The sequence below is a fragment of the Cnephaeus nilssonii genome (genome assembly GCF_951640355.1).
Source record: "Cnephaeus nilssonii genome assembly, chromosome: 10".
NCBI classification, from domain to species: domain Eukaryota; kingdom Metazoa; phylum Chordata; class Mammalia; order Chiroptera; family Vespertilionidae; genus Cnephaeus; species Cnephaeus nilssonii.
In genome coordinates, this window is record NC_137081.1 from 34,572,143 (window position 1) to 34,592,347 (window position 20,205).

The 20,205-nt window shown below is 37.8% G+C and overlaps 1 protein-coding gene across 1 annotated transcript; it reads left to right on the top strand.

Annotated features, from left to right (window-relative positions):
• Window positions 1-366: 366 nt before the first annotated feature.
• RBM44 (RNA binding motif protein 44) lies at window positions 367-19,652 on the top strand (the record flags this gene model as incomplete). The annotated part of the gene is made up of 14 exons (XM_079783137.1): window positions 367-439; window positions 3,896-5,496; window positions 5,766-5,824; window positions 7,697-7,873; window positions 8,323-8,506; window positions 8,600-8,622; window positions 8,740-8,824; window positions 10,615-10,729; window positions 11,823-11,951; window positions 15,498-15,577; window positions 15,705-15,775; window positions 16,617-16,902; window positions 19,243-19,391; window positions 19,529-19,652. 14 exons carry the CDS (start codon window positions 367-369, stop codon window positions 19,650-19,652), a joined length of 3,156 nt encoding a protein of 1,051 aa, XP_079639263.1.
• Window positions 19,653-20,205: the final 553 nt, after the last annotated feature.

Sequence of the window (20,205 nt, forward strand, 5' to 3'; positions counted from 1 at the left end):
AAAGTGTGTGATATCTTGTCTGACTTCTTTCTGTTTTTGAGATTAATCTACAAGGCTTCATGGGTCAGTCCTTTTCATTGCTGAAAAATTGTATGGATATACCATGCCATTGGTTTTTAATAAGTCTACAATTTGTTTTGGAAACATTTTTTTGGTGGCCTAGTACATTGTTTTTTTCTTTAATGTTCCTTAGAAATTTTGAAAGAATATGTCTTGGGTATTTAGTTTATTATCCCTATTATATTAGAATCTTTGACTGTAATTGTCACTTTGTCAAATTCTTGTTTTTCTAATATATTTTAAATGTAATTCTGAATACAATAATAGTTAAATATTTATACCCTTCTAGTATATACATCTTGAGAGATGCAGGCCACTGTGGGAGTAAAGACAGCTGCTAACAAAGAATACCACAATAATGGAGGAAACATCCAGAAAGGTAAGGGACAGAACAGTTGGCTTTATTCTGGGTAGAGAGAGATGCTAAATATAATTGGGCTAGATCGTTCCCACTCCAGTGTTGCTACTTTTTAAACTTTCCTCCCAGTAATGTAAAATTCAGAAAGTTTTAACTTGGCAACCTCACTCCAGTGATTTTTAGAGACTATGGGCAGCCTGTACAGGACCTATCAGGGAAATGGAAGATTTAGGGAACAGAAGGTGAACCAGAAGAGAGCCTTTCCATCCAGCCAGGCCTTTGGGAACTGCGGATAGGTACAGTTGTCTTAAGTGGAAAGTGGGCAGGCTGACCTGTGCTACCCAAGTTGAATGTGATTTGACTTCACACAAATCTGAAATTTCTTTTTCTCTGGTAATTGTAGGAGAGAAAATAAGCAATGACAAGAGCATAAAAAGCAAGATAACTAAACTTTATGTGCTTAGGATTATACATGGTTTTAACTATTAAAAGGACTGTAGAAAAAAATTTTAAATGCTATTTTAAGTCAGAATAAAAGTAGTGAATTATTCAGCAAAGGAATTAATTAAACATCCATTCTGGAAACAAGTTAGATTCCTACCTTATGCTAGAGAGAAAAAATCTACATAGTATAGAAGGACTGTGTTGTACACACACAGAATAAATTATAGAAGAATGCTATTGTTTTCTTTTTAGAAGAATACTTTTATAATCACGTGGTAGGAAAAGCCACAGAGACAAAACCCAGAAGTCAGAGAAGAAAGGACTGATCCATTTAACTAAATAACCTTAATAATCATAGTATGATATTATAAAAAGATAAGCAATACACTAGGGAAAAGTCCCCTTATAAATAAGAAAAAAAAATTATTACCCAGAATATATAATGAACATATATACAAATCTCTTAAGAAAAATGCAATCAACCTATCTATATATAGAAAAAGCCAGCGACCATAACAGCCGTAACAACCTTAACGACCGGTCACTATGACACCCACTGTGGCCAGCTAACTGGCCTGATTGAACTCTCCCACCCCAATCCCCAGTCAAGAGCAGGGCAGCAGGCCAAATGCCCCTTCCCTTCCCCCCATCCAGCCCCACCCCCAATCAACCCACCCCACCATGATAGGCCTGCAGCCCCCCCCTCATCAGCCCACTCCTGATTGTACCCCTCAGCCAATAGGGGGCGGGGCTGGCCGGCCAACCTCCTGCTGCCCCTCCCCCCTGGCCACACCACCGATGCCCCACCACCCTGATCAGCCCACAGCCTCTCCCACTGGCCAGACCTGCCCATGATCGCCCCCCCCCACCCCAATAGGGGGTGGGGCCGGCCAGCCAATCTGAAGCCCCTCCCCCCGCCCGACCCCACACCAGATCAGTTACCTCACCCTAATCAGGGGCAGGGCTGGCTGGCCAACCACCCATGGCCCCTCCCCCAGGCCGCTGGCCTGTGATTGGCACCCACCACCCCATTTGGGGTCGGGGCCAGCTGGCCCACCGCCCACAGCCCATCCCCATGGCTGCCCCCAACCCCAATCAGGGGTGGGGCCCTCCAGGCAATTGCCCCTGGCCCTTCCCCCAGCCAGCCCGGCGGCAAGCCAACCTCCCACTATCTCCTCCTCCCAATAGACCCAGCCCTGATCTGCCTATACTTGCATATAAGGGTTTCTGGTACCGAGAATTAACCAATCAGTCGCCACCTTATGTGATGTGACCAGTAAGATGCAACTCTATTATATGACCTATATTTTTATGGTTCACATTGGATGGCTATTGTTATGTTGGCTGTTGTTACTTTTTATTTGCCAATCTAAGGGTAAAGAGATCAGTACCCCTGACTAAATAATCAGGTATTGTATGTTTTAAAAATTCTTGCAACACACTGGTTGAAAATTGCTATCTTAGACATTTGAATCTGAGTGTTTTATTACTGACCTCAAACTCCACACGCCTGGAAATGAACTCATTATCTTCTCCTCCCCCCTCTCCCCACCTTTGTTTTTCTCCTTCATCTTCTAAATCAACTATTCTCTAGCTCCAAATATTCCCATTCAACTGCAATACCAAGTTTTAAACCTTAGCATTATTTTAGAGCAATGTTTAAGCAGGTGGTGGCCAATTGGTGAGTCATGAAATCAGTTTAGTTGATTGAAATCAGCTTTTTAAAAATAAATAAAACAAAATAGACCAGAAAATACATTGGACATAGTCAGAGTAGTTACTGTTTTGTAAAATGTTTGTTTCACTTATTCACATATGTATTGTCTACTGGATCTTGATATAAAATGTGTTTCTGATTGTGTTCTTGGGATATAGATATAGATATAGATATAGATATATATTTGAAAGCCACTAATCTCTCTCTACCTCATCTACCATTCATAATCAAACACCAAGTCTTGTCAGTTGTGGAACTTTTATACCAGCCCCTTCTCCAGCCCCACATCTGCACTCTTGGTCTATCTGGCTCCAGTCTGGCCCTTCAAGTCTTCATAATGTTGCTCGAGGTGTCTAAACTCAATTTCATTCACATGACTGCCCTTTTCAGAAGCTTTCAGTTGTCCTCTGTAGCCTTAGAATAAGAGCCAGTCTCCTTAGAACATCATAAAAGGCCTTTTTTCTGTTCACAGCTCCTATCATTCCAGTAGAGCTATTTCACTCCCGACAAAGTGGCTTAATCTTTTCCTGAAAATGCCATAATATTTTACATGCTTACTTTATAGGTGCTGTTCAATTTGCCTAAGATAACTATTGTGTTTCAAAAACACTTTTTAAATGTAAAGTTTTCTCTGAAATTGGCTTCTCTTTTCTTCTCAAGAATTTACCTGCTCATCATCACAGCTCTGTCACCACTCGTTATACCTGTATTACATTTATGTGTGCTTTTCTTACTTGTGACCCTAAGAAAGCCATAAGTATTTGGATACACCACCCATGTCTTTGTTGTTGTTGTTTTACCACTAGGATCTTGACCACTATCTTAGCTGGGGCTACCATAACAAAATACCATAGACTGGGTGGCTTAACCAACAAAGATACTTATTTTTCACAGTTCTGGAGGCTGAAAGTTCAAATCAGGGTACCAGTATGATCAGGTTTTGGTAAGGGCTCTCTTCCTGGTTTGTTAATGGCTGCCTTCTTGCAGTGTCCTCCACACATGCTGGGGAGAAAGAGCAAGCTCTCTGGCACTCATCCAATCTTAAGGAACCCATCCTCATGACCTCATCTAGCCCTGATTACCTCCCAAAGGCCCCATCTCCAGTTATTGTCGCAATGGGAATTCAGGCTTTAATGGACAAATTTTGAGGGAGACACAATGTAATCCATAGTGACAACCACGGGGGATATTTGTCATAGATAATGTAAAAGTATTCCTACATTGGGAAGAGCTTGGATCACATCTGAGTTATTTCTACTGTTGAGATTCTGTAATGTCCCTGCTATTAACATTTTATCCTTTTTTTTTTTAATCAGATGAGCCCTCTAATCCTAAGAAAGGAAATTTGTCATCTTCCAGTGGTTGTAATGAAGCCAAAGTGACTTTTAGTGATGATGACTGGGATTCCTTGGCACTAGAACAAAGAGCTAATGACAAAGAAATCAGCAATATTGACAAAGTAGATTTACTGGAGCCATCTTTTACTTCGAGTTCAGATACTAACATAGAGAGTACTCGCTGTCAGTCAAGGGAGTTTGAAGACAGTATTGACTATGTTTTCTTGAATGAAACATACTCTATACTTTATTCAGAGTCAAAACTAAAGAATGAAGGTCTTACTCTTTCAAATTCAGAATTAGGTTCTGAAATACAGAAAAGAGAGGAGGTGTTTTTTGATATTTTAGAACACAAACTTAATAAGATTATTGACTTAGAAAGAATCAAGATTTCAGATGATTGTGAAGAAACTGCTGAAGATGTTCAGAAGTACGATACAGATGAAGACTCACAGCAGGAATATCATAGTGCAGAAGAACAAGAATATCTGAGTAACCACTTATCTCTTGATCAAACAAAAACATTAAACATATCTAATTTGGAAGTTGTTGGATTAAGAAATTCAGGTTATGAAGTTAAACATGCTGGCAATCTAGAAGTTAATCACATTGAGTTGGAAAGTTCTAGCATCTCTTTAGATTCAATTGATGATTATGGACAAGAAGATTCACCTCATGTCTCCAAATATCAGAATTCTGTTATGTTAGGAAAATATCATAAACCAAAGCATGAGAAGTGTAAGGATCAAGAGACTAGTTTAATGTATCACACAGTATTTGATGAAATTATACTAAGAAACAGTCCTTCTGAAAGCCAGGAATCTCAGTCTAAGAGTGGTTTTTTTAACCTTCAACAAGCATTGAAAACCAACATTTATACTGGCAAAATTAAATCTCAAGTAACTGAAAGTAAAGATTTTTGTGGAAATGCAACTGTTGAGAACAAAATGTTACACCTTGAAAATCCTAGCACATTACCACAGGAAAAAGCTTTAGAAACATTACTACAACCCTTTAACGATTGTCAAACTTCCTGTACCTCTATTTGTGATGATTCAGTAATTTCTGCCTGTGGACATTCACATTATAAAAGCCTGCCGAGTATTCCTAACTCAGTCCTAGATTTTTCTATTACTCCACCAATGATTGGAGCCAAAGATAATCAGGCAATAAAAGAAGATAGCTCCCTAAAAGTTACTAATGGCAATGTCACAAATAAAATGTGCTTTCATAGTATAGAAGAAACATGTCCCAAATTTACGACAGAGGCAGCTGAGTGCCCAGTCACAGTTAATCAGACGGTGGATGCTAGCACTGATTTCAGGGCTTATTTCACAAACAGCAGAGGGACAAGTACAAGACCTTCCATAGTATCTACATCCAGCAACACAGACATAACAATGATGAATAAAAAACGCCCTGGTGAATGGCAAAGGGGGAAACAAAGAAGTGTGGGTTGTAATACAGATTGGTCATACAGTCAAGACAATGAAGATACACCAATGGCTGTGACAAAAGGATCGCTGGGAAAACCCCTCTCAGTCGACAGTTTAAAACCTAATGGAAATTTCTTAAATAAGGTAAAACCAATATAATTAATGATAGAATTTTATTTGACTTTATAAAGAGGCAGTGTGTGCTAATGTAAATTGAAGTTTAGCAGAGAATACTGAGGCTTTTGTAAGAAAATGCTAGATAAGGGAACAAGTAGATAGATTGCCACCAAGCCTATCCTTTTCTGGTGGCTGCTATTGCCACATAGTAATTGGGTTTTACATTTTACCAGTTTGGAGCCACAGAACGTGTTTTTGGCATATAGTTCTAATAAGATTTTAAATCATGTTTGCAGGATTCCCTGGAATCAAGAAAAACAACTGCTATTACAGACTTAAAGGAACATCCTGAGAGGTAAGTTAGATATATAAACTTGCAGATACACATGGGGGAAAAATCAAAATAGTAATTTGCTTTTTGTAGGGTACTCAACCATCCCTCTGTATATATAAAAGCCTAAGCGACTGTTCGACTGGCTGACCGGTAGCTATGATGCGCACTGACCACCAGGGGGTAGACGCTCAACACAGGAGCTGCCGAACTGTGGTTCTCAGGTGACACACCCGGAACCAGAGAGGAGGGAACCCAATTCTGGATGCATCACCCAAGAACTGCCCTCTCCAATCTTGCAATCCAGGACCCCTCGGGGGATGTCGGAGAGCTGGTTTCAGTGTGATCCCCGCAGGCCAGGCCGAGGGACATCCACTGGTGCACGAATCTGTGCACTGGGCCTCTAGTATAGAATAATAGCTTAAAGGACCTTAAGAGATCATCTGCTTCAGCCATTTGCCTTCATACAAAAAATTCTTCTATAATAATAAAAGCGTAATATGCTAATTAGACCAGACAGCTGAACGATCTCCGGACGTCATTCTGGACATCCTTCTGAACGAAGCTGCCACAGCAGGGGCCGAGACAGAGGCGGTTAGGGATGATCAGGAAGGCAGGCAAGCAGTTAGGTGCAATCAGGCAGGCAGGCAGGCAGAGTGGTTAGGGGAGATCATGCAGGTAGGTGAGCAATTAGGGGCGATCAGGCAGGCAGGCAGAGTGGTTAGGGGCAATCAGGCAGGCAAGAGAGTGATAAGGAGCCAGCGGTCCCGGATTTCGAGAGGGATGTCCGACTGCTGGTTTAGCGGGATCGGGCCTAAACCGGCAGTCAGACATTCCCCCATGGGGTCCCAGATTGTGAGAGGTTGCAGGCCGGGCTGAGGGACCCACCCATCCCATGCACGAATTTTGTGCACTGGGCCTCTGGTACTAAGATAATATAGAATGTGAAAGTTTTATCACTTGCTGAGATTTCAGTCTCAATAATTCCTTTAGAAACTCATGGCATCTTTATTCAACCCAAATCCATACTGATTTAGTTACTCAATTTTCTTTCATTTGATCCCCTGTAGACCAAAACAAAATAGCACCTTTGGAAAATGTCATATATGAAGAAGGAAATAGCTACGTTTACTTGGATGCTTTAATCTTGATTTTAATTCATTGTATAATTTACTTTGCACTTATTAGATACCCTTATCATTCAGAACACTGTGGTGAACTAGGAGGTGGGGGTAGGGGAAAGGGAAGTCTCTGAGAAGCCAAATTAGTTTTCATGCTCTGAAGTCATTTACTTTTTACTTCATTCTTCTGAGTTTAATTCGGTATTCAGTCCTATAAAATTAAATAACAGAGTTGGTTTCCTGACAGGAGTATTGAGAAAAGCTAGAAATGGCAACTAGTAGCAAGAACTGTTATCATTCAGAAAATGTAGTGCTTTGGGGATTTTTTATAAAATAACACAAAATATTTGCTTATAATAATGACACTTAATTATTAAGAAAAATGCTGGCTATGTCTGTTTTCTATTAAAAAGGTAACACATTTAGAACAGTTTTCATCCAGAATGCTTATAACTTTTAAAACCTTGATTTAGGTTGAAAAACCTATTGATTCTGGATAAAGTCAGCACTTTACTGTGGAATTCTTTTTCATAAAAGGAAGTATGAATGTGAGAATTATTTATTTCCTTGAGTTCTAGAAAGAATATATTTAGCTTTGACTTTTGACATTTCTGCTTTCCGTGGTTGTAATGTATTCCTGTAGCCTTTCCATGTCTGGTAGAAATTGATTTAAACTTGATAGGGAAATGTAAGAACTTAAAAACTGTATCTAGAGGCATGTAATTAACAGAAAAAATATTGGAGATCTTACCTAACCGAGTATTTTATTTTAAAGGGAACCTCAACTTTGGAAAGAGATGGAGAAGAATTTGCCATCAAAGTGCTGTCAGAAAACAATGCAGAGAGCCATCAAAGCAGAGTTGCACCTTTTAAATATTCACTATCAGTTGTGTCATCGCCATTGTAGTGATATCTACAAACTTATAATGGAAAATAGGGAAGGATTAAATAGGTGATTGTTAAATTTAAATCTGTGTCATCTTAGAAATTTATCACTAGCTTTAAATTCTAGAAAGTTTCTTTAATTTCATTTTTGAAGGGCAAAAGCAGGAGTACATTTTAAAACATAGTACACTTGAATTTCATGAAGAGACAACAGTGCATGTTGGGATGAAAAATCTAGTAAAAAGATAGATTTGATGTTTTTTATGAAGTCCAAGTACGGACGAAGTAAGTTGCAGGGTTTCACATGACATCCCATCACATTCTCTCTGGCTTATATAATGGGGATTGCTGATACTGCTTCTATTTTATCTTCTGTGGTTCATTTTGTTTTATTAAACATTTAAAAGAAAATATTTTAAAGATCTGATAGAATTAGAACTAAGTATATAATACAATATTAGTGTTAAATGGATGACTTCAGCCTAAATCAGTTTTGTGAACTTACCTTTTGAACAGGAGTTTATCAACTAATTCTACTAAAAAGGAACTAGGATCAGCACTACTGTCTGTTTTGGGAGACTTAAAAGTTAAATATGTAAGCTTGAAAGAAAAAGTAAACAAGGGCATACCACTGGAAGAGCTGCCCCCTCTGTCAGTAGAATCAAAATTATTATCTACCTTCTCTACTTTTGCTTCCAGGGTATGTATTTATGCCTTAGGAATACAATTTTTACTTTATTTAGACAAAAGATTTTAAACTAAAAGATTTTTCTTCCCTTTTATGTCTTTCTAGCTAATGAAAAAAGAATCACAAGTGTAAGTTAAGGTTTAATTTGATCTTAAAAATTGCTTAATTTCGTTAATTTTAAGTTTTCTATTTTGGTCCTTATTTAGGACATTGACAAATCTTTAATGAAATTTTTATCTGTTTAGCTTTTCAGGAGCAGATTCTGAACCAGATAATCAAAGTACATGTGATGTTGATGTTTCTTCAAGCCTAAAAAAGACACTCTCAGAAGTGAGATTTTTTTTTTTTTTAGTTCATCAGTGTAAATCTGTGATTTTATGGCTTAAGTGAAGTAAACTATAATTTGCAGAAGTTCTCACATCCTTCTTTTCATTTAACTGGCTTACTTTGTGTACTGCTATTTGAAGGATATCACTGATTAGAAGGAACATATGTCCTAATCAAACAGATGTCAACAGTATATGTTGAGAGGATGACCATATAATTTATCATTATACCAGGAGATTTGAGGATGAAACATAGTGATGTTCATATGACAAGATACAAACCTGGACTGTCTCAGGCAAACTATGACTTAGGCCCACCATTATGTTGACCCAGTGTGATAAAAACTAATATCTTAGAGAATTTGTTTCTTGAGGTAGAGTAAAATAGTATGTCATTCATTTTACACAGGGCAAAGTTTTCATTCTTCCTTTATTGAAATGGATATAATTTTAATATGCTTTTCATAGGTTTTCTTGACCTCTCTTGGTCCCAAGGAAATGTTCGTCACTCCACAAATTGTGAAGTGCTATAGAATCATAAATTAGATTCCATTATCAAGTGAGTCAGTGTGGTAGGATAGCTGATTTTTTTACTTTCTGACTTTGGTTTTAACTATGAGGTTATATTATATGGGTAGTCTTATATAATAAGATGCATTCTAAAGCCAAAAGTGAATACTTAATTGATTTATATTCCTTTCTATTAACATAAGTGATTAAAAGTAAATTACTTTAGCAATTTATTCCACTGTTGTACTCAAACCCATTATACCAAAGAATTAACAGATCTAAAAACAGATTTTGATATTCTCACATTTCTTATGTAGTTTACTTAACTTGTTTATTTCATGATATAAAATGTTCTGGAGAGGTTTTATTTCATCATTTGTAATGGTAGCAGTGGTATAATCTCATTTGGGGAAGAACGATAAATTATTTTTAAAACTACAAGATGTAGATAGATATAATTTTTATAATCTAAGCTTTGGCTGTAAAACAGTATCTTTAAAAAATGTGGGGTTTTTTATTTTATAGAGGGATAGAGAGATAGAAGCATCAATCAGCTGCCTCCTGCACGCCCCCTACTGGGGGTTGAGCCAGAAAAAGGGGCATGTGCTCTGACTGGGAATCGACCCTGTAAACTCCAATCTGTGAACTCTTGGTCATGGGTCGATGTTCAACCACTAAGCCACACCAACTGGGAAATAAAACAATATTTTAAGTTGTGACCATATTTTAATATCTATCTCATTAAATTGACAGGTTATGCCTGAAAGCCAGTGTAGTTTAGTGTGTCTAAATTTTAGTTACTTATGTACCATCTTCACAATTTTCCATAGCCGTATATTACCTGTAATATTACTTGCTTTGTGTTCTTCTTTAAACAGTTCTCCTTTTTAGATAAACTTATGTAAAGAGTAACTTATTTACTATTATATTTGGGAAAGAAACATTACTTCCCATAGATATAAGCCACATTAAATACATAATTTAAATGTTAATATGGAAAATACTTATATGTATACCTTCAAAAATCATCTGAATTACTTTGAGAGTGTGTATGCCACACTTTGCTAAATAATGGTAGTGTTAGAATATAGTCACTATACACAGACTGGGGTCATTCAAATCCTAATTCTCATTAACTGTATGACGTTCAGTTTGCTCACCTGCAAATGTAAGTGGAGAATGATTTTGCTTTCAGCGCCTTCATTGAAGAGAGTGCCACCACATAGTAAGAGCACCATAACTATTAGTTCTTATTTTCATTGTTTTTATTATTTTAATTCTCAGATGTCTTTATTATCTGACAATAGTCATCCTAAACAAGGTACATCACCCAAGGAAGATGGTTTAAAAAATGGTGATATAGATGGATACTTTAGTCAACTGAAACTAGATGATAAAGGTCAGTATAAAATGTATTGTCTTGTGTCATTGCTGGAAAAAAATAAGGTTTAAAATGTCCCTAGTGCCCATTCATTAAATCAAAATAAATATTCTTAATTGACTGAAGGGTGTCATTCTGATTATGAATGGTAAGTATGTTCTTTTTGCATGTACTTGGCATCTTTAAGGTCACTTAATACTACCTATAATAATAAAAGTGTAATATGCTAATTAGACTGGATGTCATTCCGGATAACCTTCCGGATGAAGCCATGGCGGTGGAGGCCGGGGCAGAGGCGGCTGCTGTGGTGGGGGCCAAGCAAGCCCCTTGCACAAATTTCGTGCATTGGGCCTCTAGTATCTGATAATGCCAAATAATGATACAGACTTTTATTCTCTGGTTCATGACTTACAATCTAAATATTCTTCCGTCCAATTTGTATTCCTACAAATTGTGTAATATTTTTTATTTTGTTTTCTATGAAAAAAAGATAATCATTCCAAAAAGAACACTAATTCTATTTTTAAAGAAATAAAGAGCTGCAGTACTGTTTAATATCTTTTTAAAGACATTTATTGTTAGTCTGTGTAGAGAGATGATACAAATCTCTTTAATAAAGAATAATTAAAAAATCTGAAAAACAAGACTAGAGATTGGTGTTCATTAAAGGAAAACTGGAAAGCAAATCACTCAGACTGAAAAGTACTTTTTTTTAGGGACTACTGAAATCCCTTCTCAGAGAATACCCCCCACCCCCATCCTCACCTGAGAATATGCTTCCATTGATTCTAGAGGGGGAGAGAGAGAGAAACATCAATCTGTGGCCCCTGTACGCACCTCAACCGGGGATTGAACCGGAAACCTGCGTATGTGCCCTGACTGGGAATCGAACTCACAACCTTTTGGTGTATAGGACAATGCTCCAACCACCTGAGCCACCCAGCCAGGGCCCTTCTCAGAGAATATGCTTGGTTCTCTTATTTTTCTAATACTTATTTTTATACTTAAAACTAGTAATTGTCATCATGCTGGTTTATTCTGAGAAGCCTTTAGGTAACTTCTCAGAGGGAAAACCTACATCATTCATAGCTATTTGTGTTCAATTTCTCAGATTCCAAACATTATCAAGAAACAAGTGAAGACTGGTTTGATGCTAAAGAGAGCCTGACAGGAGTTGACTGCTCAGGAATACAAGAAAATCAAATAGAACAAGACAAATGGGATCCAAACTTTATATCAGGTTTGTCCTTAACAGTTTACTAAGAAATCCTAACCTAGCTCATTTTATTTATTTAATCTTTATTGTTAAAGTATTATATATATCCCCTTTTTCCCCCCATTGACCCTCTCCAACCACCCCCCCCCCCCCCAGGCCTTCACCACCCCATTGTCTGTGTCCATGGGCCATGCATATATTCATACAAGTTAACCTAGCTCATTTTTAAAATGGTACTTGCTGTCTTCTGTTATTGGGGGGGGGGGGGGGGGGGAGACTATGCTTTTTTAAAATTTTATTCCAGTTTGTGGATTTTCTTTATAAATATAAAAAGTGAGAAAATTAGCCATTTGGAGGTCATTACCCTTTCAGAAAACTGTCTGCTAAAAGCTTAAATCCGCCCTGGACAGTGTTTCTCAGTGGTTGGAGCATCAGCTCATGAACTGATGGGTTGAGGGTTTGATTTCTGGTCAAGGGCATGTACCTCAGTTGCAGATTCAGTTCCCAGCCCCTGTTGGGACATGTGTGGGAGGCAACCAATTGATGTGTCTCTCACATCAATGTTTCTCTCTCCCTCCTTCCACCACTCCCGCTCTCCTTCTTCCTCTTCCCTTCCCCTTCCATCCCTTCCACTCTCTCTTAAAAAAAAAGCAATGGAAAAAATACCTTCTGGTGAGGATTAAAAAAAAAAAAATCAAGTAATATATCAATAAGTGAACAACAAATCAATCTTTCAAAAAAATCAATAAGTAAACATTTTTTTAAGTATGAGAAAATTTAAATTACCTGAAGTGTCTCCAACCTACAATAATCACTATTAATATTCTTTACCATTCTTTTATGTATTTTATGCATATATTTAATACACATATATAGTTTTAAATAAATGGCATTATATAATCTAGTTTTATTATAATTACTTTTTTTCCTTGCATTTTTCTCCATATCACTTACCACATACTGTGTATTCTTCTTAATATATTGGCTGCCTTCCCACACTCACACATGAGGCCAAGAATTGTTTATGCTTTGTTCACTGCCTAACCTGAGTGCCCATTGGGTATCTAGTAGATATATTGTATTACTAGTACAAGGGGAGGTGTTGGGTATGATGTACGTCTCCTGATTCCTATTCACTTACCTTTTCTGTTCTCCCTTCTCACCCTAATGTAAAAATCTATACTAATAATAGCCTAGGTCAGTGGTCGGCAAACTCATTAGTCAACAGAGCCAAATATCAACAGTACAACGATTGAAATTTCTTTTGAGAGCCAAATTTTTTAAACTTCTTCTAACGCCACTTCTTCAAAATAGACTCGCCCAGGCCATGGTATTTTGTGGAAGAGCCACACTCAAGGTGCCAAAGAGCTGCATGTGGCTCGTGAGCCACTGTTTGCCGACCACGGGCCTAGGTGGTTGTCATGCCATCATGCATCACGCCCTAACGTTGTCACAAGATGGCTGTCACAAGATGGCCGCATGCACAGCGGAGGCGGGGCCTGGTGGAGGAGGCAGGTGGCGGCAGGGGAGGGCAGTTGGGGGGCAATCAGGCCACCAGGGGAGCAGTTAGGGGGTGATCAGGCTGGCAGGCAGAAGCGGTTAGGGGCAATCAAGGAAGCAGGCAGACAAGCGTTTAGGAGCCAGCGGTCCCGGATTGTGAGAGGGATATCTGACCGGCAGTCAGACATCCCCTGAGGGGTCCCAGATTAGAGAGGGTACAGGCTGGGCTGAGGGACCCCCGTCCTTCCCTTCTCCCCCTCCCCCCCACACGAATTTCATGCACCGGGCCTCCAGTCTAAATTATAAAGGTAAATAATTAGTTTCACTATTTTCTCTATACAGCAGATTATAAACCAAAGAAATTATCAAGTTAAGTTAATAAAGAAGAGTAGGTATTATTGCAGAGATGAAGGATTCTACCTGAATTCTAGCACCACCACTGACTAGATTTGTGACCTAAACTTCTAAGACTTCAGTAACCTCATCTAGCAAATGGAAATGATAACAGTTGTACCTCACAGGGTGCTTGGAGCATTACATGAGATGATACATAGAAAATGCTTGGTATAGTGCCTGGATATGGGAAACACTTGATAAGGACTAGACTCTTATTATATAATGAAGAAAATAAAAATTGTAATTATCCCATTATAAAAATTATAAAACATGAATAAAAACTACTTTAAGAATTCATTCAACATATATTTATTGTGTACCTCTCTATGTTCCAAGTATACGTTTTGGTAGTAGCTTGAAAGAATCTCAACTTAGTGAATCCTTTTTTATTTCAGACCAGGTTCTCTAAAAATACAGACTGAAAATGCAGTCTAAGACTTTTGAATAATCTATAATGCTAGTATTTGTGGTTTCTAAAATAGTGCTATCTAAAGCAAGTTCTTTGACACAGAAACACACACACACACACACACCATTCTTATGTGCCATTACTATTACCTCAGCTATATACCAGCTGATGGTATTGTCTGACTTAAAGGTTTTCTTGGTGTGGTTTTCCCCAGCAAAGTCATGTGAGTCAGGAAAGCCCTGGCCAGCATTAGGGTGGGCTAGGATCCTGTGTGCATTCCACGTCTTAGCACTTCTCTGAGCAGAGACAAGTGAAGACACTGTCTTCATTCTGGTGTAATTAATTACTGTTAACTTATTGATCCATTTTTGAGCTTCCAAGAGACTTAATGAATCCAATCTCTTTATTTTTAAGATGATATGATTAATGCCCATAAATGTTAAAACTTTTCTCCAGGCTCTTGGTCTTCAGTCTAGTGCTGATATTTGCTAATTATGACTTTACTAGAGGCCCAGTACATGAAATTTGTGCATGGGAGGGGGGGTGTCCCTCACCCTGGCCTGCACCCTTTCCAATCTGGGACCCCTCGGGGGATGTCTGACTGCCAGGATCGGGCCTAAACCGGCAGTCAGACATCCCTCTCGCAATCCGGGACCACTAGCTCCTAATGGCTCGCCTGCCTGCCTGCCTGATCGCCCCTAACCCCTCTGCCTGCCTGCCTGATTGCCCCCCCCCGGGCCCTTCGCAGCTGCCCGTGGCTGCCTTCGCAGCTGCCCCCCACAGCCACTGCAGCTTTGTCCAGAAGGTTGTCCAGAAGACGTCTGCCCTAATTAGCATATTACCCTTTTATTAGTGTAGATAATCAGTGTTATGATAATCTATATATATATATATATAAAAGCCTAAGCGACCGGCATACCGGTAGCTATGACTACCAGGGGGCAAGCGCTCAATGCAGGAGCTGCCGAGCTGGGGTGACTTGGCAGCTGCGGTTCTCAGGTGAAGCACCCAGAACCAGAGAGGAGGGAGCCCGATTCCAGGGTGTGTCACCTGAGAACTGCCCTCTCGCAATCCAGGACCCCTTGGGAGATGTCAGAGAGCCAGTTTCGGCCCGAACCCAGCAGGCCAGGGTGAGGGACCCCACCGGTGCACGAATTGGTGCACCGGGCCTCTAGTAAAAAAAAAAAAAAAGAACAATTTTCACTTAAAAACATTGACATAATAATGGTTATCTTCTATTTTGCGTTATGTTTTTCTATAAGCAGAAATTAAGAATGCTGAACCCTTACAAAGAGATAAAGGTTATTTGGTACATGTTGGTGGTCTCTGCCCTTCCGTATCTGAGGTATGCTAGGATTTATTTTTTGAGCTTTATTTTCAAATTTATTTTGAAAATATTTTGAACATCAAAAATGTTCATATTTTGATTGTTGTTTTCTACCTTTCACAAACTTTTATTTCTCTTCTTTTAGGCTGATTTAAGGTCTCATTTTCAGAAATACCAAGTTTCTGAAATTTCAATTTATGATTCTTCTAATTACAGGTATATTTTCTAAATTCAGTAAGTGTGCATTTGCTAAGTGTCTGCTGTGTGCCAGAGGCTCTGTACTAGACATTAACCAAGTGGTGATAGTCAGGGCCATTCCAGTAGAGCTTCCCCAACTCCAGTAAAGGGACACACGTGGACAAGCAGCTGCAATCATTAACTGGTGCTGCTCTTCATCAGGTCTTTTTCATGGTACTTTTCACCTTGTTACTAACACATAGCAGTTACTGGATGTGTGCACTTGATCTTGTTTTACAGTGGCAGTGGAGTGCTTTAGTCAAGAGAGAGGGCTCCACAGCTCTGTGGCTGGGTTCAGTTCCCAGCTCCATCAATACTTCCTGCATAAATTTGGACAAATTATTTAATCTTTCTGTACCCCAGGCTCTTTATAAAGTAAGAATAATAACTCCAGTACCTTCATTGCTCTGAAACTGTTTTTAGTTAAATAAATAAAACAGTAAGAATAAAGCATGGCATGTAGCAGGTGCTCAGAAAACTGTACCTTTATTATTTTTATTATAATTCTTAATCAATATTTTTATATTTTTAAGTAGATAACTATAACATGTGCATATAACCACATATATGTTGCCACTTTCTGTTTTGTGACATTGCCAGAACATTCAAAAGTATCAAATACTAATGCGAGAGCTCAGTAGAAATACCTTTACTGTTTTATCACTAAACATGATAGCTGTTCATTTCAGACATTAAAACTTTATCAATTAAGAAAGGATCCTATTTGTAGTCGAGGTTGAAATTTATTAAAAATAGGTGTTTAATTTTGTCTTAAATGGAGTCACTTAAGATGTGCTTCTTTTCTGCTTTTATATTTTAGATATGCATCTCTTGCTTTAAAAAAAAACAATGATGCAAAGTCTGCTGCGAAAGAAATGAATGGGATAGAAATAAATGGGAAACCAGTTAATGTGCGACTTGTTAAAAGTCCTGGAGAATGTACATCGCCACTTTCCTCCAAAAGTGGAAGGAGAATTAGTTTGAATAATTTGGAGAAAAGCACCAACAAAGAAATCAACTCAGCTTCCTCTGCTCCTAGATTGCCCAGAACTAGACCAAGGCAGCTGGGATCTGAGCAAGACAGTGAATTTTTCCATTTTGACCAAGAGGTTAGTTTTATTTTTTTTTATTTTTTATTTTTTTTAAATATATTTTATTGATTTTTTTTACAGAGAGGAAGGGAGAGGGATAGAGAGTTAGAAACATCGATCAGCTGCCTCCTGCACACCACCTACCGGGGATGTGCCCGCAACCAAGGTACATGCCCTTGACCAGAATCGAACCCGGAACCCTTGAGTCCGCAGGCCGACGCTCTATCCACTGAGCCAAACCAGTTAGGGCCAAGAGGTTAGTTTTAAATGGTCTTTGTGTGTGCCACATTGAAGTGGCTGTGTAGAACAAATGACCCTAAAACTATCAGTCTTAAAGTGGGAATGAGAAAGTCAGTCTGAATGATTTTTAACTGTGGATCCACCCTAACCTGCTTTTATACAACTCCAGTTCCCCTGAGGGAAAATGTAGATCTTTGCTGACGTAGCTACAGAAAAACTTGTTTCCCTTTAACTTTAACTAGGTTCTTGGACAGTCTTTTATCTCTTTATTTGTGGACCATACTACATCATTCTTTTTAACACAACTAACCTTATCTCATACTTCTTAGAACCATATAATGTAATCATTTAATTATATATGCCCTCATCTTTAAACACTACAAGGGAAGTGATAAAGTTGCCTCAGTCATTCTTCTTTCTCCCAAACAAGTAGTTTATATACAGTGTCTTGATTTCTTTGTTTCTTTTCTTCATCTGACTTCAGCAAAATGCCTGGCATCACTTAGGCATTCCATCGTTTTTTTTATTTTATTTTACATACAGTAAAATCAATTTTGTTTGGTGTCTATGTGTTTGCACAATTGCATATGGACACGGTGGTTACATGTCTATATGCATTTGTGCAAACACACAGACACCAAACAAGATATTCAAGATACAGAATAGTCCATTCCAAAACACTCTCTTGTGCTCCTTTCTGTTTCCTCTTGCTATGTTTTTGCCTTTTTCAGAATGCCATACCAATGGAATAGTATGTGGCCTTATTAGTTTGGCTTCTTCCACTTACCTTAGTGCATTTGAGATAGATGTATGTTATGTGTATATCAGCAGTTCATTCCTGCTCATATTTTGACCATTTTTATTGGGTTGTTTATTTTCTTATTACTGAGTGCTGATTTTTTTAATATTCTGAATATAAATTCTTTATCAGCTGGATATGTGATTTGCAAGTACTTCTATCTGTACTTTGTCTTTTCATTTGTTTAATAGTATCTTTATCAGAACAAGAGTTTTTAATTTTGATGAAGTACCATTTATTTGGGTTTTTTTGTTTATTAATTTGTGCTTTTAGTATTGGATCTAAGAAACCCATCTCAGAAAGATTTTGAGTGAATTTTTATGTAATGTGTAAGATATGAATTGAGGTCATTTTTTTCTTTGTTTTTGTTTTATGTATGGAAGTGTTCTAGCATCATTGTTGAAAAAGGCTATCCTATCACCATTGAATTATCTTTACACTTTTGTTAAAAATCAATTGATCATACCTGTATGGGTCTACTTCTAGACTGACTATTCTCTTCCGTGGATCTGTTTTTCTGTCTTCACCAATACTACACTATCTTGATGATTGTAGCTTTATTGTAAGCCTTGATATCAAGTAGAATGAGTCTTCCAGCTTTGTTCATTTTCAAAATTGTTTTGCCTATTCTAGTCTCTGACCTTCTCTATAAATTTCATAATTCAACTTGTCAATCTCTACCAAAAACTCCTACTTTGATTTTTACTGATATGGAGTCTATAGATCAGAGCAGATCCCTTTTTAGTAAGTGAATGAAAGAAATATTTGTTGGATAAGACAAAGGCATCTCTTTGTCCTTTATTCCATCCTTTCCATAACTTTATTCTTGGAGTTACCTCAATTCTTTTCTGTACTATTAGTGATTCCATTTCCTCTTGCAGACTTTTCTTGCTACTCAGGAGTCATCCAGAACTCTTCCTATCCTGGCAAGATTTTCACTTGACTTTTTATTCTTTTGAAGTTACCCTTCCTATTTGCCCTGTGTTTTTACTGTCAAACTGGGATGAGGAATCCCAGTTGAGAAAGACTGGTTAGACATAGCTTCAGATACTTGATCACTGCTATAAGAAAATGGGTTTGCCATTTTTTTAATACATGACCCTGAGCACAGCTCAAGAAAATCTACTTAGTATAAATAATCCCAAATCAAAGTAAGTCTCTTAAAATATTTGATTTTACAACTTGAAATTATTATCATTACTGTTACAATTTTACTATTTTAATTGTAATTTTAAATTTTGTTTTAATTAAATAATCTGGATTATCTCTATGTAATGGTTACTGATTGTAGCGAAACTTTTAAAATGCTTATTTAGGGTGTCAAGAAGAAGAATTGTAAACATATTGAATCTACTAAATTATTACCTGATACACCTATTCGATTCATACCTCCAAATACATTGAACCTGCGTAGCTTTACCAAGATCATGAAGAGACTTGCTGAACTACATCCAGACGTTAGCAGGTAATGACCACAATTATATTTTGGCTGGCTGTAAAACTTGAATGTAAAAATGTAGTTTATTTCAATAACAGCTGTATTTGGAATGCACAAATGCTTTGGAAATGACAAATGCTCGTGTATGTTTTCTTTTTACACAGAGACCATATTATAGAAGCTCTTCAGGAAGTACGAATAAATCATAAAGGTTTCCTGAATGGCTTATCTATTAATACTATTGTGGATATGACTTCGTCTGTTTTGAAAAACTCTGCTTCCAGTTAGAAATAAAAGAAGCAAAAGGTAAGTCAATCATATCTTTTATATTTAACCATTACTTCAAATTTTAAGTTACTGGTTTCATTTTTCCAAATGAAAAGAATATTATTTTTAAATAATATTATAAAATAAAAAATATACTGTATTAGCATTATTTTTTTTCTTTCATGTATTAGCATTATTAATGCAAAACCAGTTACCCCAAAGTTCAGTGACTTAATGTTTATCATCTCATTGTTTGCAAATCAGGATTCAGAAATGGCGTGGCTGGGTGGTTTTAGCGTGGGGACACTCCTGAATTGCAGTCATGATGCTGGTCTGGGCTTCAGTCATCTGGAGGCTTGACGGAGACTGTAGGATCTGCTCACTTGCATGGCTGTTGAGTCCCCTGTACCACCCGCTAGGCTCGGTGATTCACTAGTAGGATAACTCACATTATTCAGTACATAGTTATACTCAAGGCTGTGATTTATGACAGTGAAAGATACAAAGCTAAATACACGAAGGGGGAAGGGCTGATAGGGTAATGTCTGGGGGAAACCAGGCACAAGCTTCCAAG